Source organism: Danio rerio, chromosome 18, assembly GCF_052040795.2.
Source record: "Danio rerio strain M-AB ecotype USA chromosome 18, GRCz13ab, whole genome shotgun sequence".
In the NCBI taxonomy this organism is placed as follows: domain Eukaryota; kingdom Metazoa; phylum Chordata; class Actinopteri; order Cypriniformes; family Danionidae; genus Danio; species Danio rerio.
Genome location: NC_141038.1, coordinates 54,400,001 through 54,427,500, shown reverse-complemented (window position 1 = coordinate 54,427,500; position 27,500 = coordinate 54,400,001). Strand labels below are relative to the sequence as shown.

General features: G+C 47.3%; 3 protein-coding genes across 61 annotated transcripts in view; all 3 read right to left on the bottom strand.

The window, feature by feature from the left end:
- The window catches only part of reln (reelin), a 68,537-nt gene extending 49,455 nt beyond the window's left edge, over positions 1-19,082 (bottom strand). For 14 of the 16 annotated variants that reach the window (XM_087291468.1, XM_087291458.1, XM_087291465.1 and 11 more), the window contains exons 1-2: positions 18,526-18,846; positions 1,124-1,231 (exon numbers count right to left, since the gene is read on the bottom strand). In XM_087291468.1, coding sequence (XP_087147594.1) covers positions 1,124-1,231; positions 18,526-18,754 — 337 coding nt within the window. In that variant the 5' untranslated portion in view covers positions 18,755-18,846. 16 annotated transcript variants of the gene reach the window in all.
- Positions 19,083-25,387: 6,305 nt separating this feature from the next.
- bncr (bouncer) lies at positions 25,388-26,034 on the bottom strand. The gene is given in 1 exon segment (NM_001365726.1): positions 25,388-26,034. A coding segment is annotated over 1 exon segment (378 nt). The 5' UTR covers positions 26,013-26,034; the 3' UTR covers positions 25,388-25,634.
- Positions 26,035-26,642: 608 nt separating this feature from the next.
- ppfia1 (PTPRF interacting protein alpha 1) overlaps positions 26,643-27,500 on the bottom strand; it is a 24,618-nt gene continuing 23,760 nt past the window's right edge. For all 44 annotated transcript variants that reach the window (XM_087291304.1, XM_087291312.1, XM_087291332.1 and 41 more), the window contains 1 exon segment: positions 26,643-27,500. This exon segment is cut by the window's right edge and continues 66 nt beyond it. The gene's annotated coding sequence lies outside the window, so the exon portion shown is untranslated.

Here is a 27,500-nt window from a genome sequence, read left to right as displayed (position 1 = left end):
GGGGCTGCAGGGGGATACGGCTGTGGTATAATACTACATAATAATTCTGTGATCACCCTAATTCCTGTGAACAAAACCAGGACCCCTCTTCTCCCCACACGACAACCTCTTAGTGACGTTTATGTATAAACTAATGTGGAGAGGATCATGTGCTTATGATTGCTAGCGGCTGGATCTGCATTATTCAATTCACAATGCTCCAATCAGACGACTCCTAAACTACTATAAATACGCTGGGCTTCATTCCACCGCTATCTTCAATTGGAGGAGTCCCCGCTCCACCCCTACTCCTCCTCCTTCCTAGATGGGTGTCACGGTGGCCCAGTGGTTAGCACTGTTGCCTCACAGCAAGAATGTCTCTGGTTCCAGGCTTTACCAAACCAGCAGACATTTCTGTGTGAGTTTGCACTTTCTCCCCGTGCTCACGTGGGTTTCCCCCGGGTTCCCCGGTTTCCTCCCACCGTCCAAAAACATGCAGCTTAAGTTAATTGACTGATCCACATCAGCACATAGACATGCAGCTGGTATATTGTTATCTCTAAGAGCAATCACTTACTGTTCATTGGTTACTACAGCAGGGGAGTTCTCCAGATCTACCTGAGCTCAAACTCCCCTCCTGCCCTGCAATGGGAGGGAGCCCTGGGCTCGAAGATCTCATGGGCTCAGGTCTCTCTCCCGGGTCAGCATGATGAACAGCTTTATAATCAATCAGTAGCTGAGTGTGAACTCTGGAAACATTAATATTTGTGAGTGTGCCTCACACAGGTGAGTGGGCTTAACAGACCACCTGCAGAAACACTCTTCTCTCTCTCTCTCTCTCTCTCTCTCTCTCTCTCTCTCTCTCTCTGTGTGTGTGTCTATATATATATATAGAGAGAGACACACTCCTCCTCCTGACTCCAGCTCTTATTCTCGGAGTGCTGACAGCTCCTCTGTGTGGTCAGCTCTTGTTGTGTGTGTGTTGCCTGATCTTGTTGAATCACTGAATGTCTCCTCACTGTAAGTCGCTCTGGACAGAAGTGTCTGCTAAATGACTGACTGTAGATGTATCCGGCCTCAGACAGGACTGTGCAGGGCGTATAATAGGATGAGCCGGTCCTTCATCATAAACACAGAGACTCACCGAAGCCGAACGCTGGAGGCGCGGGGATGGCGGAGGCCTGGACGGTGGTGGAGGTGTAGAGGCCGGTGACCAGCAGACCATCGAAATATGTGCTGGTGGAGATGGTGACTGCGGGACAGAAAACACACACACACACACAGCGTTAAACACACACACAGAGTTTTCCTCATCCTCCAGACCTGAGTGAGTCTCTGTTGAACACAAGTGAAGATACTCTGAGATTATTACAGACACTGACGGACATGCTGAGGATATCAGTGTCTGCTTTATCAGAGGATCTTCACTCGTGTTCAACAGATTAAGAGTAAATGATGAAGAAATGATGCGTTTGTGTGAACTGACCCTTAATGACGCTGTACAGCAATATAAGCCAGGATGATGACAGCTATACCGTACGACAGCACATCCATACTCATACTCACAGCGTATTTTAACGGCTGGATAATGGGACTGTGTTGGGATCGAGAGTCCTTTTCTCCGTTCACTAGATTGCTTTAGTGGTTGTAAATGTCTAATTATTAAGATACACGGCACAAATAGAGTGTTTGTCTTGTTTCTACACTGTAAAAGCCAATCAGTTAAGGCAACTCAAACAGCTTGAGGAAACCGACTGATACAAACCCTTTACTATATGAGTACTGTGAACTTACTCCATTTGAGTTGAAGTAATGAGGTATTTAATGAACTCATTACCGTCAACACTGGGTCAACACTCTTTTCACATGAGTGTGATCAACTTTCAGTCAGTGTTGAGTTCACTACACTCATGTCATCTGATACAGCTGACTGTTGGGTTTACAGTGTAGTTCACATTTCTCAAATCTCCTACATTAAGAAGCATTTTCTAGACAAGCACAGACTAAAGTCTTCTGTTCAGAAATAATGAGTCAAAATTAATGAGTTTTCCTTAAAACAAGCAGAATAATCTGACAATGGGGAAGGGGAATAATCTAGTTCATTATTATTCTCCGCTCACGCCTTTGCCAGATTATTTTTCATGTCATGGTTTATGTCTTTAGTTACTCTTAAAGTCATCCACATACATCAGTAGATGCTTTACAAGTGTGCAGAAATAGCCAAGAATGTCCACCGGTTCTGTCTGACTCTGTCTCAGAACTGAAAGTGTTTCTGGGTTTGTGGATTATCTGATTTAATAAAGTGATGAGCTGCTAAACACCGACATCACCGCTCAAACACATCAGGAATCTGCAGCGTCTACAGCCGAGTACAGACCTGCACTATTGCATTTAAAGAAGACAGATCTGGCATAGCTGTGAGTCACACACACACACACACACACACACACACACACACACACACAGACACACACACACACACACTCCTCCTGTATTACTCTCGTGTGTAAACTGAAGGAGGAAATGTTATTGTGTGCTGATCAACAGGCTGGCACAGATGTTACTAGAGCAGAAGTGCAACACTCACATCTGTTGGAGACATACACACACACACACACACACACACACACACACACACACACACACACACACACACACACACACACACACACATGAAGATGATGACTCTGAACACGGAGAAACACGACAGAGAGCCAGTTGTCCTGGCTTTACAGTTCAGGATATCTTCATTCTTGGACTGGAAGAGTAAATTAGCTTAATGTGTGAATCTGTGAGCAACATGACCCAAACAGCAGATGTGTTTTAGGCTGGAGATCACTGCAGATGCACAGCTGGGCAACACTTCACTTCAAGAAGTGCTCATAAGACTGTGATGATGATCGTGTGTGTATGACGGATGTATGACAAGTCTTGAGAAAGTCAACTTGTCATGGCAAGACAACTACCAATCCAAACTGAGCGAATGACACCTTATAACAGTCATCATGAGCATTCATAAACCTCTCGGCCTCAATCATGCGTCATAAACGTGTGATGAACAGCTCTTCAGGTGCAGTGTGACCCACAACTCAATTCACCTCTGTGAAAGCCAACATCAGGAACACACTTGCTGGAAACAGACAAACAGACAGAGTGTATCAGCAGCATCAGATCCTCACACACCCCCCGCTGCTGGATCATCATCATACACAATATCAGCTCCAGTCTAATTATTACTGTGGAAAAACAATTGTAGAGAAGAGAAGCTCTGCACTTTTATCATTATGAGTACTTGAGGGAAGAGCGTGTGTGTGTGTGTGTGTGTGTGTGTGTGTGTGTGTGTGTGTGTGTGTGTGTGTGTGTGTGTGTGTGTGTGTGTGTGTGTGTAGTTTGTCTAGACGTGGATACACTCTGGATTAAAAACATATCCCTCGTTCCCGCTCCTCTCCCCACACGCCAGCTTCAATAATTCATCCTCGCGCTGCCGGTGTAATATCTAGTCCTCTCACTCTCCGCTCTTCCCTTTTTCTTTTGCTAAAATCGTGGCTGCATTATTCCCGCCCTCGCTCTCCAACAGGAGACTCTGAGGAGGAGCAGCGGGGTGCGGATCCACCACCGAGACCAGCACCTCATAACAAAGACTCCAATAAACCCAGTGTGTTCAGCACATCAGAATATCCGGCCTCGTTCACTCGCAGCTCCAGGAGGCGCTAACAGCAGCAGTGTTTGATCCCGCATGGAGATTACCAGAAGATTTATGCACAAATAACAAGCAGGGGAATTGGCATTGACAGAATGTGATTCTCGAAAACAGCCACGCACAAACATCACGTCGACAAACTCACAGCGCTGGAGAACCGCGAGCTGAAGCGCCGCTCCCTCAAGAGCACAGCGCTCCTCATGCTGGAGGAGGCTGGAGGCGCAGCGGTCAGGCCGAGAGGTTATTATGAGCAACAAACAGCGCTGGAGGAGGGAGAAGACAGGGATGGAGGGACGTCGGGAGAGGCCAGTGGAAGAGAAAGAGAGTGATCGATGAAAATGAAAGACGTAAATAATTCAGGAACCCATCTGAAAGGGAGCGGGGGGGAGAAAAGAGGAGAACCTGGAAGAGTAACTCATAAAAACAGACGTATTATTCACCTGCGGGGGCTTGTGTGCGCTTTGATGAGAACTCTTAGCATTCACTGCACACCCGCACACACACTCCAGCGCTCCACATCAGCCGGGTTTGACTGTCTTTAGCACAAACACACACACACACACACACACCATCAGGGGATGTGGCAGGTATACGTCGACGGTACACAGTAAATGAAGCGGAACGTGGTCCACATCTCCAGCACATCCAGCCCGTGTCTCTCTGTCTCTGCAGGCGTGTGTGTATCATGCAATATAGATGTTTCTGTGTGGTACGCCTCATTACCAGCGCTCACCGCCACGCTCCTGCTCAAGTATTGATAAAGCCGGGTCCGGAGAGACACGCTGACATCAGCAGGCTGTGTTCTGTGGTGGAGGAACACCAGGAGTGCTGGTTCTCTGTGCTCTGGAACCCGGTTCTGCCCTGGGTTCAGCAGGTTCAGCAGGTTGAGAGCCGTTGTGTGTCTCCGTCAGCGAGCAGCACCTGCCGGATCTCTGAACGCCAGACGAGGAGCCGGGAGCAGTTGGCAGGCCTGTGCATTACCTCACTACAGCGAACAGCATGGCAGAGGAACAACGCCTGCCAGTGTGCACTGAATATCAAAGCTGAATGTGCACCGGCGCTCGCTCTACAGGCCGGCACGGCTCCTCTACAGCACCTTTATATCATATATTTACTCTCAAAGCAGACAGCAAGCAGAGATGCAGAGATCCAGGAGATGTTCAGTAGGAGGAACAGGATTCTGCTGGTGATTCTGGCAGAGGCGTACATCAGGAGGAACACTGAACAGAACAGTTCTCAAGAGAAAGAGGAATAATGGAGCTAAAATTAGACTATGGAGTGCAGGATCTGGGGAGGTCAGTCCAGCCGCTCTCTGACGCCCGGGGCTCTGCGCTGCTTGTGGAAACTCAGAATTGACCCAAAAAACCCAAATGATTTCCACTGTGAAGACTGGCAATGAAAATACAGAATGTGCTTCAACCTGAAGAAGGAGACGCACTTTACAGTGTGACCGTCCGGTTCAACATGCACCATACTGATCCAGATTTAATTATAGCCTGGAGGGCGGATGCTCTAACGAGGACCCTACAGATCGTGACCTCTGACACCATTTGCAGATTACCCCTCGAGGAGGGAGGCTGACCTGCACACTGTAATCACGGTCCTCCTCTACACGGAACACTGGAGCTGTGCTATTAATCCAACATTTTGTTTCGATTTTGGCTTCTAACAATTATGAAAACATTAATGGAGATTATAGCATCATATACCGCCGCCTTTCCAGCGGAGAACCGTACTGCTCTTAAAGTGACAGCGCACGATATTCCTGCTGCCGACTGTCTTCATCATTAATCAAACAACGACAGGTGAAAATCCCTCACTGCTCTCGCCTGAAGCACTGCTGGAGCTCAAGTGTTTTTCTTACAGTGAAGATGCTTAAAGCACAGTCCATTTCATATATTTATTCTACTGTACTTATTTCCCTTTTCTTGTATACAGGAGGGAGAGGGAAATAACTGTGTATATATACTGCTGAAGTCTGTTTAACAGAGAGCAGATTTCTCCAACACATTAATAATCATAACGGTGTTAATAACTCATCTCTAATAGCTGATGTGTTCCTCTTCTCCATGATGACAGCACATAATATTAGTCTAGATATTCTTCAAGACACTAGTGTTTAGCTTACAGTGACATGTAAAGGCTTCACTAGGGTAATTAGGGTAAAGTTAGGGTAATTAGGCAAGTCATTGTATAACAGTGGTTTGTTCTGGAGACAATCAACACTAATATTGCTGAAGGGGTGAATAATATTGAGCTTAACATGGGTTTAAAACAATTAAAAACTGCTTTTATTCTAGCCCAAATAAAACAAATCAGACTTTCTCCAGAAGAACAAATATTAGAGGAAACACTGAGAGCGATTCCTGAATCTGAGAGACAGCATTCAAATTCACAGGAGTGCGGATAATTTTGACTTCAACTCATCAGTCATCATGATTAAAATTCTGAGCAAAATAATGGTGCTTATGATTTTCCCTATAATCGAGCAGCTCTACACCAGCGTGTGTTTGACCGCACTCCTGTCTGTTGTAAACATGCATGTCCATCAAGCTCATTATAAACCGATCATGTGTCCTCGTGTTCTCATGTCACATCCTCATCAATAGGCAAACTAAACACCGCAAAACCATCGGACCCATTACAGAACCCTGATGTGCTCCGGATATTGAGGACACATCAAACACAGACCTGCAGTTTAATAAAGCAGGTGATTAGCAGCGTTTTATATTCACTATTGCCTACAGTTCAGAGATGGAAGTTGAATATCTCAGGTTTCCCTAAATGAGAGGGTAAACATACACATGATTTACATTGTATTAATTAAGGTCTGTCATATTTGTATTGCGTAATGCATCTATGTAAGGCTTTGAATATGTTGAAAATATCCCATTAAAACCTGTGAAGGTCATGTGACAATCAGGAAGAACACAGCATCCCGTTTCTCTCAGGAGGCGGTCGCTGTTCTCAGTCCACCGAATTCATTCTTTTGAGTTAACTTGACAAAAGGTTTCTACTAATCTAAGCCAATTGTCTTGGTATTGAGAAACAGCCTCACTATCTGCTGATGGACTGGACACAGAATAGTCATCTTGGCGCTGTCCATCATAAAGACATCAGTGTGGGGTCTCCAGCCGGACCCTCCGCGGTGTGGGTCAGGAGTTCTGAAGATCCTCATGACAGAAGCGTAACCCGCAGCCATCAGATCTGCACTGGACACCGGACGTCCCACTGGAGCTCAGTGCACCCCGGTGGAGCCGGAAACATGGAGATCCATCGGGCCATCTGTCTGCGGACCGGGCCAGAATCAGAGCGCCGTCCCCCAATGATCCCGATATCTAGAGCGCAGAGCCCTGTCCATCAGCAGCGGTGTGGAGCGTGTGACGGGTTCACGCGTGTCGGTGACAGCTGCACAGGACTTCTCAAACTGTGATGATTCTCTTGCGTAACCCTGTGCCCTGCTGGCCGGGCCATCTGCTGTAGCGCTGTCAAACACACTCCATCGCTCTAACCAACACGAGCAGGTCGGCTTCCTGACCAGCAGCGCCTCTTAATGATGCTCATAACCTCCCCATAGATGCGAAAGGGTGAAGGTTTAAAAGAGCTGGGCCGCCGCTTCCTGGGAAATCTGGAGATCTGGCTTATATCTGAGCTGAACCAGAGGATCCTGTCAGTCCTGCACTGGTGACACTAATGAGAACTACACTAAACACATTTCCTGTCTGACCCAAGATAACAGCACTGACTGACAGACGCGTTCGCTGGTTCTCTGGTTAATTAAACACCAGCTATTTAGTCAGATCTCTGTTTTTAATTCCCTAATTGTGAGCTGGAATGTGTGTGGAAAACGCCCCTCCAGTTTGGCTCTTCCAGCGATTACTTAATCTTGCACCATGAGTGTCAAAGAATGACAAAACACAAGTGAAGAAGCACAGAGTGTGTAGGGGGAATCTTCTGAGACGAGCCAGGCTTCACCCACATCTTCTACTAATGAGAAGCATAGAGATGAGTGAAAGCATAGTCAGTGCACAGGCAGACATATACACACATGTATTCCAGAGCTGAGACTGAGACGAGTCTTCAGAAGGACATCTTCCTGATCAACCTCTAAGAGTTGTATTATAATGCTTCACGGCAGAAATACCCAAGGTAGGGCCTGCGGGCCAAATATGGCCCATGGTAACCTTTGATTTGACCCGCCATCCCATCTGAAAAGAGAATGATGAGGAGGGCTGGGGCGAGTGACTTTAGCTGAGATTGTAATTTCTAATATAACATCACCTGTTCTTGATTATTTCCTAAATCAATACAGTTTGGTTTTTGGCCCTTTATAAGAAAAAGTTTGGGCCGCTGTTTTAGAGAAGAAGGTTTAACTGTCTTAGTGTAAATCTTTTGAAGATGAAGATGAAGATTCTCTGAGGAAAGAGTCAGCATAGGCTGGCTTTAAAAGCATGCTGGTCCAGGGTGTGTTTTGCTTGTGCTGGTCGCTCTGCCTGCTGGACTCGCTCTGTTTTCAAGTCAATGTGAATTGGTGTTGTTGGTCCAGCAGCACTCCTGCTTCTCCAGCCAGCACAAACACTGCAGCTCCAGCATGCAAACCACATCTTCCAGTAACGCTGGAGCTTTCAGTAAAGCTGTGACCTGGAGGGTGTAATTTTCCCTCAACAGGCCGGTACCTGACTGATGTAAATGTTTAAGACAGTCGCAGGTCTATCAGACTCTCATTTATATGTGGAGCCATAATATTGCCCTAACCCTCCCTAAACCCTAGCACAATCCTTAGAGCCCTTCACATGTGGTGTTTGGCAGCACAATCTGATGAGAAGCAGAATATTTCCCGTCTCCTGGAGGATCTTGTGCTGGAGCTGATCATGGATTCACATTCGGACAGAAGAGCATCAGTGAGGTTTATTTTCTGATCTGCAAGCTCAAAGATGCAGAGGTGCAGCTGGCAGTGACGTGGTAAAGAGCACTGATGCACACTGTGTGGTTAAAGGTGCGTTCACTAACGGTGACCTGAGCTCTGTGTGCAGCTTCCCCTGCAGATCTGTTCATGACAGTTTCTCCTATTCTCTAGCAGTGAGATGATCCGCTGTGTGTGCTGCCATACTCCAGTCGGTGACAGTTTTTAGTCACTGAAGTTTCATCCCTGTGAGATTCTCCATGTGTTTACGCTCCCACAGTGCAGGCAAGGGATTGTGGGATGGTGATAAGCAGAGCTGGCCGCTTTAGAAATCAACCATGCAAATAAATCTACTCCAACCCCTCTTTTGGAAAAGCACCCAGTCTATCTGCACGGCTCTGTTGCTTTGCTCATGATCGGAAAAGACAAAACTAACAGGCATTTATGAGAGGGAAAATATGACAGTTTTCAGGATTATTCAGTTCAGGACGGCTGCCAGCACACGCTCCAATGCCTGCGCTCAGCAAGAGGACTCTAATCACTTCCATGTGCTGGAGAAACTGCAACGGTTGACACTAAACCATTCACTATAACCAGCACAGACCAAGAGATATAGAGAGAGAGAGAGATAGATAGATAGATAGATAGATAGATAGATAGATAGATAGATAGATAGATAGATAGAGAGATAGAGAGATAGATAGATAGATAGATAGATAGATAGATAGATAGATAGATAGATAGATAGATAGATAGATAGATAGATAGATAGATAGATTTAGAGTGTTTAAATATTTGGACTATCAGCAAGACACAATCTCTGAGCATTATTGCAGTGCAGTATTGGTAATTCATTATTTTACACCACTGACAGACCAGACCAGATCAGATCAGATTATATGAGTGTTTGTCCTCCACCTGTAGATAAAAGCGTCCTCTCGCAGCAGAAAACTGAAGACGTCTCGATGCCGTCTTCCTCTCTCTGCTGACCCGCAGACCTCCACACCCCCACACAAGCTCAACATTTCCTTCTCCAGAGCTCCGTCTATCCCTCACGGACTGATGAAACTCTCACACAGTCGCTGAACACCCAGAACACGCTCACCGTCTCCTCCATAAACACACAGTGCAGCCGTGGGGAGTGTCATTGTGAAAGCCCAGCGCTGGTGTGCTGTTTTCTTTATCTTCACGTGTTGTTCATTCAGCGCTGAAGCCAACTGGGGAAGTGTGTAATGCGGACGCGCTGCCAAAACACGCTCCATGCTTCACCTCATTGTTTTTGGGATCAGCTCCATTCACTCTGTTTTTTTGACTGCACTACAAAAATATGCTGCTCTTACATGGAGGTTTTGACTCGTTTCTAGTCCAAAAATCTACAAACGCTTAAATCAGTGCGCATTTTCTAGACCAGCACAGCAGACAGTGTTGAGTTCAGCAGACTGAGGAGAGATTCAGCAGAATAATCTGACACTGGGGGAAGCAGAATAATGTTGTGTCAAAAAGAAAACAGGATTATTCTACTTCCCCATAATAGAATACACTCGCCGGCCACTTTATTATGTACACATCAGTAGTACCGGGTCGGAACCCTTTCATCTTTAGATCTGCCTGAATCCTTGTTGTTGTAGATTCATCAAGCTACTGGAAATATTCCTCAGAGATTTTGCTCCATATTGTCATGATAGCATCACACAGCTGCTGCAGATTTGTCGGCTGCACATCCATGATGCCAATCTCCCGTTCCACCACATCCCAAAGCTGCTCTATTGGATTGAGCTCTGGTGACTGTGGAGGCCATTTGAGCACAGTGAACTCATCGTCATGTTCACCAGTCTGAGATGATTGAGCTTTATGACATGCTGCGTTATCCTGCTGGAAGTAGCCATCAGAAGATGGAGACACTGTGCTCATAAAGGGATGGACATGGTCAGCAGCAATACTCAGGTAGGCTGTGGCGTTGATGCTCAATTGGTACTAATGGACCCAAAGTGTGATGAGCAGGTGGGCGGGTGTACCTAATAAAGTGGCCGGTGAGTGTATATTGCATGTTTTAAAGAGAAGCTTCTTTCTGATTGATTATTTCTGAAAACTAGACCTTATGTTTTACCCATCTAGAGATGCTTTCATGTGTGTTTGCAGTACAGAGGCGAGAGCAGAACTGTGTGTGTTTTGCGGTGTGGTTTTACTGGATGTGTGAAGCGATCATCAGCTCATCAAACTAATATTAAATGCTTTTTTCAGAGTTTTTCAAAGGATCTACAATAGGAGGTGTTGAGCGCACGCGTCTGAGAAACATCATTCCTGAGAGAGAAATGAAACAAAAGCGCAGCCACAGATGAAAGGGAATAGTAAAGCGCTTCACCTGCCTTGCTCTCGGCACGGCCCTTCTTACGGCTGAGATTTCAAACTGCAGTTTTTATGAGCTCACACACACACACACACACACACACACACACACACACACACACATATTAGCACATTATCTATATTCTCCTCATTCACAGTGTATGCAAACATTAGCACTGAAGGAGAAACTGTTGCGTATGTGTGCGTGTGTGCGTGTGTGTGTGTGTTTGATTGATGATTCTGAAACACTCCAGCGCTGAGGAACTCTTCATGTGTTTGGAGAAACCCGAGTCTTCTTTACTCAATCCTCATCATTCTTCAACACGGTTTAAAACTCTGAGACATTCTCAATATCTGTGTGTTCCGCCTCACTGCACAACAACAACAACAACAACAACAACAACAACAACAACAACAACACTCCACCTACTCAGAGTTTCTGTCCTGTTTCTGGTCCACGTATCCACACACCCTGAACTCAGTGAGCATCTAGACCAGCACAGCAGACAGTGTTGTGTTCAGCAGTCATGAGTCAGACTGAGGAGAGATTCACCTTAAACAGCAGAATAACCTGACACTGGGATGAGATGCAGTTACACAAACACACATACACACACTCACACACACACACAGGCATGTGCACATGCATGAATGCGCACACACACATACTTACAGGCAAACACACACATGCACACATACAAGCTCACAGACACACACGCATACACAAATGCATTTACACACGTTCACATACAAATGCACACACATGCATATACATAATCAAGCATGCACACACACACACAAACATACCAATGCACACATGCATACCAGCACACACACACACACACACACATATCCATATACAAGCAAACATATAATGGCACACACACAAAGTGGCACACACATGCACACTGGTCTGGCCGGCCATCTGTCAGTCAGAGCTCAGGTAGTGAACACACACACACACACACACACACGCTGAGCGTCGATCAGGATCTGCTCATTGTCTGCTCTCTGCTGAATGTGAATCAGCCTCAGCACAACTCTACACATCCAGAGCCGACAGCTGAGATCCTGCATACAGTACACCACGGTAAAGCAGAAGAGCTGCAAACACACACACACACACACACACACAACTCAACAACACACACACCTCATCAATACACACATCTGAACTTTCACAAGGTGTGTGTTCACATGCAGAAGCACAGATCTAGTCGTACTCCAGATTATGAAAGTTCTGCTGATACGAACACACACACACACACACACACACACACACACACAGGCTGTTTGTGTGTGAGAGACTGACACATGTAGAGCAGTTTAATGACTATAACAGTGCTGAGCTATTCCTGTCAACAAAGCAGGAGCGTTGATTACACACACACACACACACATACACACACACACACACACACACACACACAGTCCTTCATTTCCCACTATTGTGCTGAACGCTGACGCCTCTCTGTTTGTGTTCTCCACCGCAGAATGAACTCCAGGACATTAAACTCTTCTGCTGGTTATGGAGGAGTGTGAGTCGGTGAACAGCGGCGGCGGCGTCATTTACCCAACACACAACACTCGTACAGTACAGCAGTGTTCATCTCCACATGCTGCAGCATCTGTACTATATCTTTACTGACAACGTTCACTCTCACTCCACCACATTTCACTGAAACAGCGTTGGTTACTCACTACAAGACTATACACCGCAGACATGCTCCGTTTGAGTCCTGTTTCTAGTCTAGCTGCTACAGCCGTATCCCCCTGCAGCCCCGAGCGCTCCCTCAGTGTCTGGATGGAGAACACATGGGTACACCCGGCTGCTGTTGGCAGTGGTGTTAGAGAGGCCAGCAGGGGGCGCTCAACCTGCAGTCTGTGTGAGTCCTAATGCCCCAGTATAGTGAAGGGGACTCTATACTGTCAGTGAAGGGGACTCTATACTGTCAGTGAAGGGGACTCTATACTGTCAGTGAAGGGGACTCTATACTGTCAGTGAAGGGGACTCTATACTGTCAGTGAAGGGGACTCTATACTGTCAGTGAAGGGGACTCTATACTGTCAGTGAAGGGGACTCTATACCGTCAGTGAAGGGGACTCTATACTGTCAGTGAAGGGGACTCTATACTGTCAGTGAAGGGGACTCTATACTGTCAGTGAAGGGGACTCTATACTGTCAGTGAAGGGGACTCTATACTGTCAGTGAGCGCCGTCTTCCAGATGAGATGTTAAACCGAGCTGCTGACTCTCTGTGCTCATTAAAACATCAGCAAACACCAGAACACATGTGTTGAGCTGTCGGCAGTCATATATGTGTCCCGCGCTGCTATAAACACTATGAGGACACATAGATCTCACTAACAAGTGAACTTTGGTTGTTTTTGCATTATTTTGAGCAGATTCATTCTTCTGGTTTGAAAATAAATGTTGAAGCTGCGTCATGGAGATTAGACCCTTGTGTGTATTCGAGCGTGGAGACTGGCCGTCTGTACAACGTGGCGTCTCTGAGTGTGCTGCATTTATTCATGAGAAAGACTTGGTTCAAACCAATCAGAGCGCTCTATTGTGAATGGGGTGCAGCTTCATTAATATGCACGAGGATGCTGTGAAGACTGTTTCACCTGTTACGACTGGTTTGTCACGGGGGCATACAGGAAAGGCTCCTGAATGAAAGTGAAAGTGGCGAAGTGCAGTTACAGTCCACTAATTAATCATTTGGGAATTAATTTGTCCATGTAAACACAGTCCCTGTCTTTCTCCTCTGCGTCTGTGTTTGTTTAGCCTCTGTGATAATCGGCGCGTGCCCAAACGGAAACTCCCATTTTTTTCTAACCCTTCCCTCTTTCACCACTCGACACGCCCACTTAAACTGAGCTGGACACGCCCACTGCCCTGACTATTCAAACTAGAATAACCCCGTGGCACTTCTGGTAAAGAGTAGGGGTGTAACCCTGGTGTCCTGGCCAAACTCCCTCCATCTGCCCTCACCCATCATGGCCTCCCAATCCTCCCCATCCACTGAATTGGCTGAATTGTAATGAATGACCGTATCGGTAACCTGCTGCCACCTACTGGCAGATCAACAAAACCAATAAAGCCAAGCCCCTGTCCTGCGCTGATGTCCGGCAGAACACTCGCCCGTTATACAGCAGCGGGTCATTCTGGAAAGCAGAGCTGCGCCTACAGATGGCGCGCAGGTTTCTGCACACTGGCACCGCTGCTGGCCATCCTGCACTGAGTGTAATGACGGCCTGGCACAGCATTAGCATCTCTCTGGCATATTCGACTGCCATCATCACTATCCAGGGTGAAGCCCGTGGCCAGACGCATCGGATTAATTCTGAGCCGTGTTTCACTGTCACATTCAGAGCCAAACAGGCAGCCGTCAGCGCAGCCCTGCCCATTAAACAGCGATCACATTATGCAGAAAACCATCACAGCGGCCTGCAAAACTACTCATGAATTATTGCTCCGGAGCGCTGGAAACTGTCTCCAGTGGATTCATTTGTTTCCGCTGAGAGGACTCATTTCTCTGCGTTTAATGCCTGTGTTTAATGTGCGCCGTGAACTTGCTCAATGTCAGAGAACGGCTCGGTGGCGTTGATGTACAATCAGGAGTGCGCCCGCTGCTATTAACATCCAGATGCAGAGTAAACACATTCCAGAACATTCCCACTGACGTACACCACTGACACCAGACACTCCAGTAAATCACATCACAACACAACACGAGTCGGTATACTGCACAAACACAACCCGGAGACTCCACAGCACGCTATAACCCCTGTTAATGAACACAGGGGATTCGGCTTTGCTGATCGATTATTCGCGGCGAGCTGAACACATCCATCAGATTATTAATGAATAAGGCACTCCTGTGGAGCCAACAGTAAAGACAGACTGCGAGAGACTCCATATCAGCCTAAAACACACTGATTAACAGGTGTGTCTGCTGCTCTGACAGATGTGTGTGTCCTTTAACACGGTTAACACGTGTTTCTCCCTGGCGCATCATTACCGTCATATCATTACTGCCAATGTGTCTGAGTTCAGTGTGCATGAGCGGCGCACATCAGACCAGCGCAGTCATTCAGTAAACCACCTCTCTCTCTCTCTCTCTGTTAATCTGCTCGATTGGGCTTATGTCTGTGTGTAAAGCGCTGCGGTTTACAGGTAATTGTGTTTTAATGAGAGCAGGAACAGATGCTAGCTCTCATTAATGTTTCACCTTGCGTTTTTGCTCATATTAAATTAGCATATGTAGATACTTACAGTATACGAATAGCCTTTTCACAATGACACTGTGTTTATATCCAGTTAATCCGCTCAAACTAAACGCGGGATTATTTTAATCAAGGTGTTCCGGTTCTCTCATTAATGTTTTAGTTAATAACTCAACACAAACATACAGATTGGATATTAATCTAATTTAAATATGTGGCCCAGCAGTTTGATTTGTCCATATTTTACCCTTGTTTGGTAGAAATAACCCAGCAGTTTTAGGGTTGAGAGTTTATTTAGTGTCTCTGTATTATTTATTGATTTAGGGACTCTTGATTTATTAATCTGAGGTTCTGTCATCATGTACTCGCCCTCAGGTTACTGCAAACTCTTTAAGAAAGACTGGATTTTATCAAAAGTGGACAAACCCAACTGCTGGGTTAAACAGTGTCATTAAAATTTGATGGAAAAATAAAATATCCAACACTGGGTTTGTGCATATTTAACCCAACACTGGGTGATAAAAACCCAGCCTATTTATTAGCAGTTCATTTATTTTTAAACACAAAATCAATATATTGCTTTATTGAGGATGTCTGTCCGTCCACTGACAGTGCAACCAAAGCTTTCATGCATCAGATTAACAGTTTTAAAACGCTGGCTTGTCCATGTTTGACCCAACGCTGTGTTAAAACAGCCCGGCACATTTAGGAGTGCACCACAGTTCAGAGTGAACACTCGATTACTCTTCCTCCAGTGTCAGATTATCCTGCTGTCTCCTCATGACTGCTGAACACAACACTCTCTGCTGTGCTGGTCCAGAAGATGCAGACTGAGTTCAGAGATTGGAGATATGTGGACTCAAAGCTAGTCAGAAACTGTGAGTTTAAAGTGTTTGGTGGTTCAGTTTGGCTTTATTAACCTCCTCTTGATGTGTTCAGTGGAGCTGCTCAGACTCAGAGCTTCAGGATGACGTGAGGAAATCTTCATATAATTCTCATTCCTGAGTGTTTTACGGCACTCTGTACATCTTTAACCCATTACTCTCACCTGCTGTAAACAAAGGAGAGAGTGTGTGTGCTCCAGCTCCAGAAACACACACACACACACACACACACACACACACACACACACAGACAGATTCCATCATCTGAAATAAGAGCCTGTTAGAATGGAGGCAGTGATCCGTCAGACGTCTGGTGCTGAACGCCGACACGCGGACCCGAGTCACACATTATATCAATTCACAAAACGCCTGCTGAAATCTACATCTGATTTCCCCCGGGGCTCTGAACAGGAGCGTGTCAAGCGGCGGGTTATGGAGCGGCTCAGCATCAGACATCCATTGTAAAGCCCATCAGAAACCAGGAGCGCATTAAAGAGTGGAGTGGACTGAAGAGTTCCTGTGGCGGACTCTGCTGGACCCCAGCGCTGCTGTCGGGTCTGAGATGACTGACGGACCACCGCAGATCTGGAGAATCTGACGTCTAACACACAGATCTGCACGCTCCTCGCCTCCGCTGCTGATTTACTGCAGGAATAAACTCTGACCTTGATTTGGTGTGTGAGTGATTCCCTGCTGACACCTAATGAAGCACGCCAGCTTTAGAGATCAGGCCAGAATCCCTCACTCAGGGCCGTGTTCAGCATCACATCATCCAGAGCTGAACACAGACGAGTGAAGAGTCCAGCCCGAGCTCAGTGAAGCTCCTCACCTCCATCAGGAATACACTCTCTCATCACAAACCTGCTGATGACGACAGCTAGACGAGTGTGTGTGTGTGTGTGTGTGTGTGTGTGTACATGAGGAGAGATTAAACACAACACTCATGTGCGCAGTGTGGAGATCTACATGTCATTTGTGAAATCAGTTCCTCCATCTGTGTGTGTAATTGCTCCGCTTCAGTCCGTCTCTCCCTCAATCCTCCATTATCACTCTTCATTTCCTAAATGTTGTGTAAATGTGCGGCACTTTGGCTTTTTCTCTTTGTCTTTCAGCCTTCTCCAATAATCCCCCAGAATCCTCACGACCCCCGAACACACAAAGGCTGGCGCTAGTGTGTGTGTGTGTTAGGAGTGTGAACACGTCCCTGATGATCTCGCAGGTCTGGATAAGGAAGATAAAGCTGGAAACACGAGACCTCGCGCTTCACACAAAGAGCAGCGGCCGCTCAAACACACACCACACAAGACAAATCTAAGAGAAACTGAGGCTCTACACACACACACACACAAACACATAAACACACACACACACACGCACACAGGTGAATGGAGGAGGAGTGTGTGTCCAGTGACTGCTTTATTCTGCATGGATGATTGTGAGAGAGATATTGAGAGATTCTGCTGCTCTGCCGGGTTTATCAGCATCTCTGCTGCACCTGTTGTCTCTGCATGTGTGTGTGTTTGTGCGTGTGTGTGTGTGTGTGTGTGTGAGTGTGTGTGTATGTGTGTTTGTGAGATTCGAGCACTGCTTCTGGCCTGAGGATAAACACCCACACACCAGCGCCGGGATCACAAACACCAGCAAAGTGGAATAGAGCAGTTCAACTTCACAGCAACACTTGTGCTGTTACATAAACACACACACACACACACACACACACACACACTGACTTACACAATCTATTTCCAAACACAGCGAGTCAGATTTCAGATTCTCTGCTGTGATCAGATGTATTTCAGAAGCTTTACTGACTCGGCGAGCGCACAGAGCATCATCAGCCTGATCTGTTGACCTTGATCCTGGTGACAGAGCAGCGCAGCGCAGCCACCGGACCCTGATCATCTGCGGACTCCACCTCTCATTCACTGACAGTCACTATAGACCCAGCAGATGCTGTAAACTGATCTGTTGTGTTATGTTGGTTGTGTATTCATCATCCGCTGCGTAACACACATGCTGGAACAGTGGATAAATCAGGGCTGAGCTGAAGGAAGCACATGTATATTGATGAACACCGTGGTGTTGTAGAGCATGTGGTTTGATCAGTCCTTCATCATCATCATCCTCCACTGCTCCAGCATGTGTGTTATCCGTATATATATTCTCTTTCATCATTGATGTTGATCCGCTCTACAGTGTTTAAAGCTCTACAGGAGTAAAGAGTGATCAGAATTATCCACCATAACACCTGAACCTGAACCGAAAAGTCCGAAAACAAGAATAAACTGAGCGCCGGGAGAGTTTCCCTCTAGACCTGTGATACAGCAGGAGTCATCAGTCCTCGAGCAGAGCAGAGACCCTGATGTGCAGCTCATCATTCTGCACAGCGTCTCCTTCAGATCGAGGCTGTTTGCTCTGAGCCGAGGTGTGTTGGTTCTGTTGGTGTTTGAGGGCAGTTTAGTGTGAGCTGTTCTGGGTACTCACCCTGGTACTCCTGTCCTGGGACGTACGCTGTGGGGCTCCCCTGGATCTGGAAGGTGAGCAGCACCTCTCCGGCTCCGGCTCCAGCGTCGGCCTCCAGCTCTCCATGATGAGTGCACAGGAAGAAGAAGGGGTTGAAGCGCGGGTAGAAGCCGGACGGAGCGGCTCCCAAATCCACAGCGCCCACCGAGCTCAGCGCCAGCAGCAGCAGGACGGCCTGACCCGTGCACATCTCTGCTCCACAGTCTCACAGGTGTGTGTGTGTGTGTGAGTGTGTGAGTGTGTGTTTCTGTCCTCCCTTCACACACGGGGAGTTCAGAGGCTGGTGTTCAGCCCCTCTCACACACTTAAATACCCTCCGCTCGCTCGCTCGCTCACTCACTCGCCCGCCCTCCACTCTCTCTCTCTCCTCCCTCTCCCTCCCTCTCGCTCGCTCACTCTCTCCTCTGCTTCCTCCCTGCCTGGTTTCTGTCAATCACTCTAATATGTCTGTGTGTTAGTGATTTGTCTCTCTCTTTAGCTCTGTGTTTCGGCCAAGCCTGCCTTTGTCTTTTTCTTCTGGTCTCCCTCCATCCCCCAAAGCGGATTCCCTGCTTCTCCACCCAGAGATCGCACCTCCTCCTCCCGCTCCTCTCCTCCTGCTTCTCCCCCGGCCGCTCTCACAGGACCCTCTTTGTGCTCAATCCTCTCTCTCTGTGTGTTTCGCCATCTCTCAGCTCTCTTTCTCTGTGTGTCTCTCGTTCTTCTGCACGTCAGTGTTTCTCTTAAAATCTGACCTTCTCATCTCGTCTCTGTCTCTCAAACGGAGAGAGTTTGTGCCAGCGCACACACACACACACACACGCACACACACACACACTTCACACTTTCTCCATCTGTCTGTTCTCGTGTTCGACTCCTTGGATTGATCCAGCCATCTGAGACGCTGCAAACATTACAGCTTGACTAAATGATTTGGTTTGAGAGCAGACTAACGCCATCGCCTGATTTCCTGGTGCTCTTATCCTGCAGAGTTCACAGAGATCGACTAAAGAGGCAATGAAGAGCTGCCTCTGACTGACCAAACTCCCGGACATCTGCTCGTGTTTAACAGACTCTACTTGACTCCATTAGCTGACAAGAACAAAGAGTGTACACATTCTGTCAGATTCAGCCCATTCAGACAGTCGAGGAGCTGCTCATCAAGTGCTCTACTAACCCCTTAATGCCTCTTCAGAACTCAAGGACACCCGCAGGAGAGCCAAAGCAAGATCATGAAGCATCTTCATCACTGTCCCCACAGATATAGTGTGGAGGATCTCCAGCGCTGCTCCTGGTCAGATGCATTCAGACTAGACCTGCTCCAGCACACCTGCCTGTAGTTAACCTGATCGCCTTGATTAGCTCAGGTGTGTTTGACTGGGCTTGGAGATGTTGGAGAGAGGGGATCCCTGATGTAAGCAGTGTTAAGCTGCGCTCACGCTGCCCTTTTCTCCTCTTAGTCTTCCACTCATATGCATGTGAATGCGTCAGAACAGAACCGTAAGGTCATGCGGCAGGTTTCGCAGTTCGCTGCTTTGGAAAGTTTGAGCTCGGTGAACTCAGCAAAATCACATCACATGACTGCGTGAGACCAATCGCAGATCAGAACATCACCTCTCTGGACAGAAATGTAACATTTGGACCAATGGCTCGCTTTTTTAATGTCTAATCATCTTGTTTAATCCCGCCCCTTATTGCAGCGCCATACTCCAGAACTTCACATGCACATACTCCAGTGTGAGCGCAGCTTTAGTTTGTTAAGCTACTGTTGTGTCATACACCATCATCCCAGCGGAGGGTTGCAAGTCCAAGGATCCCCATGGTCCCAAGTCTGATGGTGACAATGGGTTCAAGTTCTGTAGTTCCAAGTCCAACAGCCTCAATATTACCAAGAACAGCGGACCCCGAGGTTCAATGTCCAGTGATCCCAATGTTCCCGAGTCCAGCAGACCACGTCATTTCCCCAAGGCCAGTGGAACCCAAAAGGTCCTGATAGTCTGAAGCAGCAGTCGCCAACCCTGCTCCTGGAGATCTACCGTGGCTTTCTGCAAATTTCAGTTAAAAATCGACCAAACACACCTGTCTCTAACTACCAGCTGCTGCTTCAGCTCCTGATTATTGGGTTCAGGTGTGTTTGAACAGGGCTGGAGCTGAATTCTGCAGGATGGTGGCTCTCCAGTAACAGGGTTGGTGACCACTGGTCTAAAGTTTGTTGGTTTCCAGTCTAACAAGCTCATCAAGATGTTCAAGATCCCAGTGGTCCCAACACCAGCAGCACCAGTGTTCCCTTCAAAGTCCAGTTAGACCAAGAAAAGTCCACAGTGGCCCCAAATTCAGTGGTCTGAATGGTTTACTGGATCCCAGTCTAGAAGTTCCAGTGTTTCTCCCAATCAAGTGTACCCAGACAATCTAAGTGTACTAGTCTGGATGACCCAGTCCAGCAGCCTCAGTGCTCTTAATCCAGCAGACTCATGGTCTTACGGTTACGATAATCAAGTGGCCAAATTCTGTCCCCGAATCCAGCAGCCTCAATGATCCCAAGAACAGCAGACCCTGAGGTCCACGTTACTCGTACACGAGACCACTTGACCCGATAGTCAAGTGATGCCACTGAATACTTCCCCGACACTGCTGCTCTATGACTACACAGGCCACACGGTGAGTCCTCCACCAACAGGCCGTGAATAAACGCCTTAAATGACGCTCATAACTAGACATGAATTAGACAAACGAGGATATTTACACACATCTCTGCATCTGCGCTCTTTGAAGTCTGATTCTGCACTCAAATCAAATTCCCTTCACCAGAATCCACAGATGTGTTCAACACGAGCTTCATCATCATCATCATCATCATCATCAGCTAAACTGAAGATCAAAGTCAGCAGAGGAGCGGCGGAGGGAACATTTACCTGCTTTAATGAGAACAGCGGAGCTTCAGGACTCAACACTGAGTGTGTGTGTGAGTGTGTGTGTGTGTGTGTGTGTGTGTACAACATCAGCAGATCATTTCTCCAGAGATGGCTTTACTTCATCAGTCTAACAGTCGTACTAACTAACAGTGAATCCGTCTGCTGTGCCGGAGTTCGATCCTGAGAGTCGACATGAGCTCCAGACTCAACCGGCGCGTAAAGCTGATGAATAGAATATTGAAGAAAGGAATAATGGAGAGGCGGAGCGATGCCGGAAGACCCGTCACCCGCACGGCTCAATGACTGCTTGTTATACACGCCTGAGATGATGATTGACAGCTCTGAATGATTAGACTCCTCCCATCATTATCTGAGCGTGAAATTTACATATGTGCCTTCAACAACCACATGCATGTAGGAGCTCATCTCCTCTGTCCTGAAGACAACCGGGGTGTGTTCCACCATCAGGCATGCAGGACTGTAGAGGTGAGCTTAAAGCCGCTCTGCTGTTCAGCCTGAAGCTCTGAGTTCAATGTCACCTCTCCTCCAGACGTGATGGCGGCCGTCCTGCATTATGGAGACACTCTCCAGCGCATAATCACACACTCGTGTTGGTGTGCGGTGAGAAAACTACAGCGTGTCATCTGCACACGGCAGGAGCTCATCTGTTCTGCTCTCCTCCTCAGATTAAAGCCGATGTGTCAGCTTCCTGTCCTGAAGTGAGTTTGGAGGAAGACGGCGCTCTCGCTCTCCATTAGAGAAACTGGGTCAGGAGATCTGGTCTCGGCAGCGGAGGGGGTGGACGAGGCTTTGGGGCAGTAATTATTTTTATCTTCATTAAGTTATTCCTCAAGGTTGTAACAGAGCCTTTGACATCTGCGTTTGCCATTGGATCCCAGGGCCGCGCCGCGCCGCCGTCCGCCACACATCAGCTCTCAGACAGAGACAGAAGAGGCTGTGAGGGATGAAGAGCGAGGACGCTTCTGTGCCCTTGGAAACGCAGGCCTCAGTCCATGTTCATCAGCGGCTCCTCATTTAGTCTGGCATGATTTAATGTGAATGGACTGTTTACACGGCGAAACACACTCCTCTCACTGACGGTGTGTGTGTGTCTCGGTGCTGATCCACACATCTGAGAGCTCTTACATCAGCCAGCATTCTGTAGACGAGCACGACATGCAGAGCTACGGCATTACATTAGGAGGGTTTACACTTAATGCCAGCACAAGAACCTGACAAAGGGGGAAACGAGGTTATTTGGCTCCCCCGTTCACAAAGCCTGGCGTCTTGAGCAGTACAGAAGGACACTGAAGCTGCAACACAAGATCCGGGTCCTCGTGCGAGCGGTGCGCAGTAGCCAAGCAACACAAAACAGTGTCAGAAATAAGCACAGAAGAGTGTTTGCGTGGTTGCTGAGGGCAACAGGGGGAGTTTAGCCTTGATGTGACGTGTGGGAGAGCATAAAGAGTGTGAGGTTAAACGGTTATTTGCAGACAGTACATCACCTGTCCTTCACACACACACACACACACACACACACACAGAGACACCCGCACCCATGGCCTTTGAGGAGGAAGCTGAATTCTGCCGCTGCTTTTCTTTCAGGACAGCAGGAGCTCAGTGAGCGGAGTGGAGGATGAGGATCGCTATTTAATGCGTTCACACACACACACACACACACACACACACACACACACACACACACACACACACACACTGCTGCTGCTGCTGTGAGCATTTACTCTCCCTTGTGTGTGAAATCAGTTTCCCCTCCTCTGTTAAACAGGAGGTATTTTGAAGAATGTTGGAGCAGTTACCTCTGAGTTTAATGGTGAAAGGTCTACTTAACCCTCTCTGTAGTGTTTAGTTCTGTGTCCCTCACACACACACACAGGCCTGAAATACAACAAAAACTGAATTTCTAACCATTTTAATCTAAAAGGACAAAAGAGACGAGAGGGGGACTCCAGACGCACAGGGTCATTTATAACGCATGGCCACTTCTACAAGTCATTAATGACAGCGTTACCTAATGATCTCTGCTAAACGAGTCTATTAAAATAAAGCTGTGCATGAATCAGAGACGTCCTCCTCCCTCTAGAGCTGAAAATACACACGGTGACATGAGAAACGCCTCACTGAGATCAAACCCAAGCAGATTCTGCCCTCTGGTGTCCGTGTGCTGCCTCTGCAGCGGTTTGCATTACCTGGAGTCCCACAGCTCAGCTCAGCTCAGCTCAGCCCATCACTGATGGAGAATCAGGCAAATGTGTACTGAGACGCTGCATTTCACTCTTAATAATCGCTGTTTATTGTTGAGATTTAAGGGGCGGCACGGTGGCTCAGTGGTGTCACACTGTCGCCTCACAGCAAGAAGGTCTCTGGTTTGAGTCTCGGCTGGGTCAGTTGGTGTTTCTGTGTGGAGTTTGCATGTTCTCCCCGTGTTGGTGTGGGTTTCCTCAACAGTCCAAACACATGCGCTATAGGGGAACTGATCAACTACACTGGCCGTAGTGTATGAGTGTGTGTGTGAATGGGTGTTTCCCAGTACTGTGTTGCAGCAGCTGGACTATATATATATAAAGCTAACACACAATGCCCCTACACACACACAATATTTACCGATCACTGCTGTAATGTGTTTTTGTTGAATATGAGTCGTGTGTGTGTGTGTGTGTGTGTGTGTGTGTGTGTGTGTGTGTGTGTGTGTGTGTGTGTGTGTGTGTAGGAATCGAGCTGTGGCTTCATCATCTCTGCATTAACTCTCTCAGCGCTGCTCTTATTGTGACACACACTCAATCCTCATCTGTCAGCAACTGAAGGTCAGCAGAGGTCACACACACACAGAGAGAGATCAATACATGATTAGATGATCAGTCTGCAGTTGGGTGATGATGAAGCTGCTCATCAGACTGCTATTGCCGCTGCTCTGATCATCAACACACCCAACATCCTTCATATGTGCGCTTTACCATCAAACACACACACACACACACACACACGTGTACAATTTCTATTATTATAAAAGGCAGAAGAGACACAAACACACCCCCAGTCATGTACTTTTCTACACAAACATGCTCTGACACAGTTTCAGTTCACTATAATCTTCTGTGTGAAGCTGCTTTGACACAATCTACATTGTAAACGTGCTAGACACATAAAGATTGAACTGAAAATTCTCACACACACACACACACACACACACACACACCTTATTAAAGGTCCTGATCTACAGCGATTGATCATCTGCTACAGAGCCAGTGTGGACATGAAGAGGAGCAGCAGCAGACTGCATTCATCAGCATTAGCCATGAGCTGGTGATGGGATTAAAATATGATGTTATCAGTATTATACTCACTGCTCTAAAATAAAATCATCACTGCTCTTTTAAAATGTCCTGGTGAAAACTATAATTTACTCCACACTGAGCACAGTATCCTTCAGTAGACATGTGCGGCTGAATAATGAAGGTCTTCATTAGGCTCACACTGACCTCTCTACAGCATGAGAAGGCTCTGGAGATCTCTGCTCTGTTGATCTACAGTAAAGCCTCTGCTCAGCTCAGCTGGCTGATGCTGGTGTGTGTGGAGAGGAGACTGGTTTAAGAATCTGGAGATGTCTGGATTACAAACAAGACCAAAGCTCATACAAGAGCAGCCGCAGCACTGTAGAGTTCTCTCCTCTCCTCTCCTCTCCTCTCCTCTCCTCTCCTCTCCTCTCCCACACACACACACACACACACACACACACACACACACACACACACACACACACACACACACACACACACACACACACACACACACACACACACACTTGGGGTTCAGGGTGAGTGTGCAGAGCTTAGCTTCATGCCACTTGCCCGGGTCTGTAAATGACAGAGACCCTGCTGGAGTCTGTAAATGAGTGAATTTCACTTAAGACCAACTTAAAATTCTCCGATAGTTTAATGAGTTCATTTAAAACAGAAATCAACATGTAGAAATGCGCAGAGCAGAGCTCAGTGTGTGCCGTGTCCAGCTCACTGTCTCTGACCGCTTGATGACGGCCAGAAGGAGCAGCTGTGTCAGTATGTTCACTCTGCTGACAGTTTGTTTGTCTCGGTTTGGTCTGGTGTGTGTTTATTCGTCTGTCTGGTCTGTGTGTGTGTGTGTGTGTGTGTGTGTGTTTCTCCGTCAGAGTGCCCCGGCGGCGGTGAGCGCAGCAGCGGGCAGCAGCAGCAGCAGTAGCCGGCCCCCGGGCTCCGCTCTCGGCTGGGAGTTGCAGTAGTGTCCCCCGCAGCAGGAGAAGCTGAAGCTGATGTTGTTTCCCCGGATCATCTGGTGTCTGGAGCGGCTGCAGTCTGCCCTCAACATGCAGCCCTTGCGGAAGAGCACGGAGGAGCGCCCGAAGCGGCCGTCCGCGGTGTAGCAGAGCTCCTGCACCGGACACTCGGTCACTACCGGCGCACACGAGCTGTTCAGCGACGTTACCGGGCAGAAGAGGCAGCGGAGACCCTGAGGGAGGACCACCGGGACACACACCAGCAGCAGAAACAGCAACACACAGCCCATGCTGAAGCAGAACACACACACTGACATGAGGAGGATGAGCAGCTGCGAGATAAACACACACACACACACACACTCTTCAGCTGAGGCCTGTTGTCTGATTACCTTCATTAACACAATCAGCTCAATCATCAGGCTGAGCTGACCAAAACCACATCAACATGACTCTCACACACATTCCCCAGCATAACTGAGCACACCGCCTCTTCATAATCAGCATCTTCTCTCATTTCTCTGTGCATGCGGGGAATATATTTGATAAATTTAAACAAAACAGGTTTATTAAACAGTTTTTTAAAGCCCAACATCTTAAATAGAAAAATAACTTGCATTTAAACCACTGATTGCGTAACAATAATGATAAAATAATTACAAACTATATAATTCTGTATATTTCATCTGTTTTCCTGTGTATTAATGGTATTTATTATTCTTCAGTGTGTTAGTTAGCCGAGTTGATCAGTGATCAAATGACTGATCCCTGATCAGTGCACATCACTCAGTGTTCTCCCATTAACACCATCCTGGACTCTACATAATCAGCTCTCAGTGGGATAAACACACATGCACGCACGCACGCACGCGCACACACACACACACACACACAGACAGAGAGAGCACAGCAGTCGTGTGTTCGTAAAGAATTATTTTATTGGCAGTGGAAAATAGGTTTCAGTATTTTATTGAAATGAAAGCAATAAATAATACTGTGATAAAAACAGCTGATCAGTACTGCACTGTACATTATTGAGGATTACAGGAGCTTTCTTTAAATAAAGGACAATATAAAGAGAGTAACGCCACTTTAATTGTACAGAAGTGACTAGCCAGAGTTAAAATAAAGAGAGGCTGGGATATGAGTCCAGCCTGCGCTTTAGACACCATCTGAAACAGGACGAGTCCTACATCAAGGCAGATTTATAATATACACCATATAAAAGACCAGCCAGACGTTAGGAGCGGCTACAAATATAAGGCTTCAGTACAGTGGTAAAAACAGGGTCAAAGGTCGAGGCCACTGAGGATTGGTCCATCTACAACACTGGAGAACACACGCTCACACACACATACTCACACACACACGCACACACACACGCACACACTCAGGGAATGCAGCGACAGGCTCTGGGCTAAATCAGCCGGCATTAGGATCATCTGTAGAAAGGTTTGTCCAGAACAGCCCTCATGGTGATGAGCAGAGTATGGCTTCTCAAGGGTTCATTTTGGTATCACAGGATATAAAACACGTACCAACCCAAATACCCACACTGCACTCGGGCCACTAGCGGGATCAGAGCTAGGAGAAGCGCACACGGCCCTGCAGCGAGGAGGAGATGGAGGATGAACACAAGAGGAGCAAATGCACAGACTCAATTATACAGCTAGCGGATTAGCACAACGCAAGATTAAAAGACTACACGAGTGACAGAATCAAATCAGAAGTCAAACAGAGCGAGCGAGAGCGAGCGGAGGACACACAGCCCTGATGAT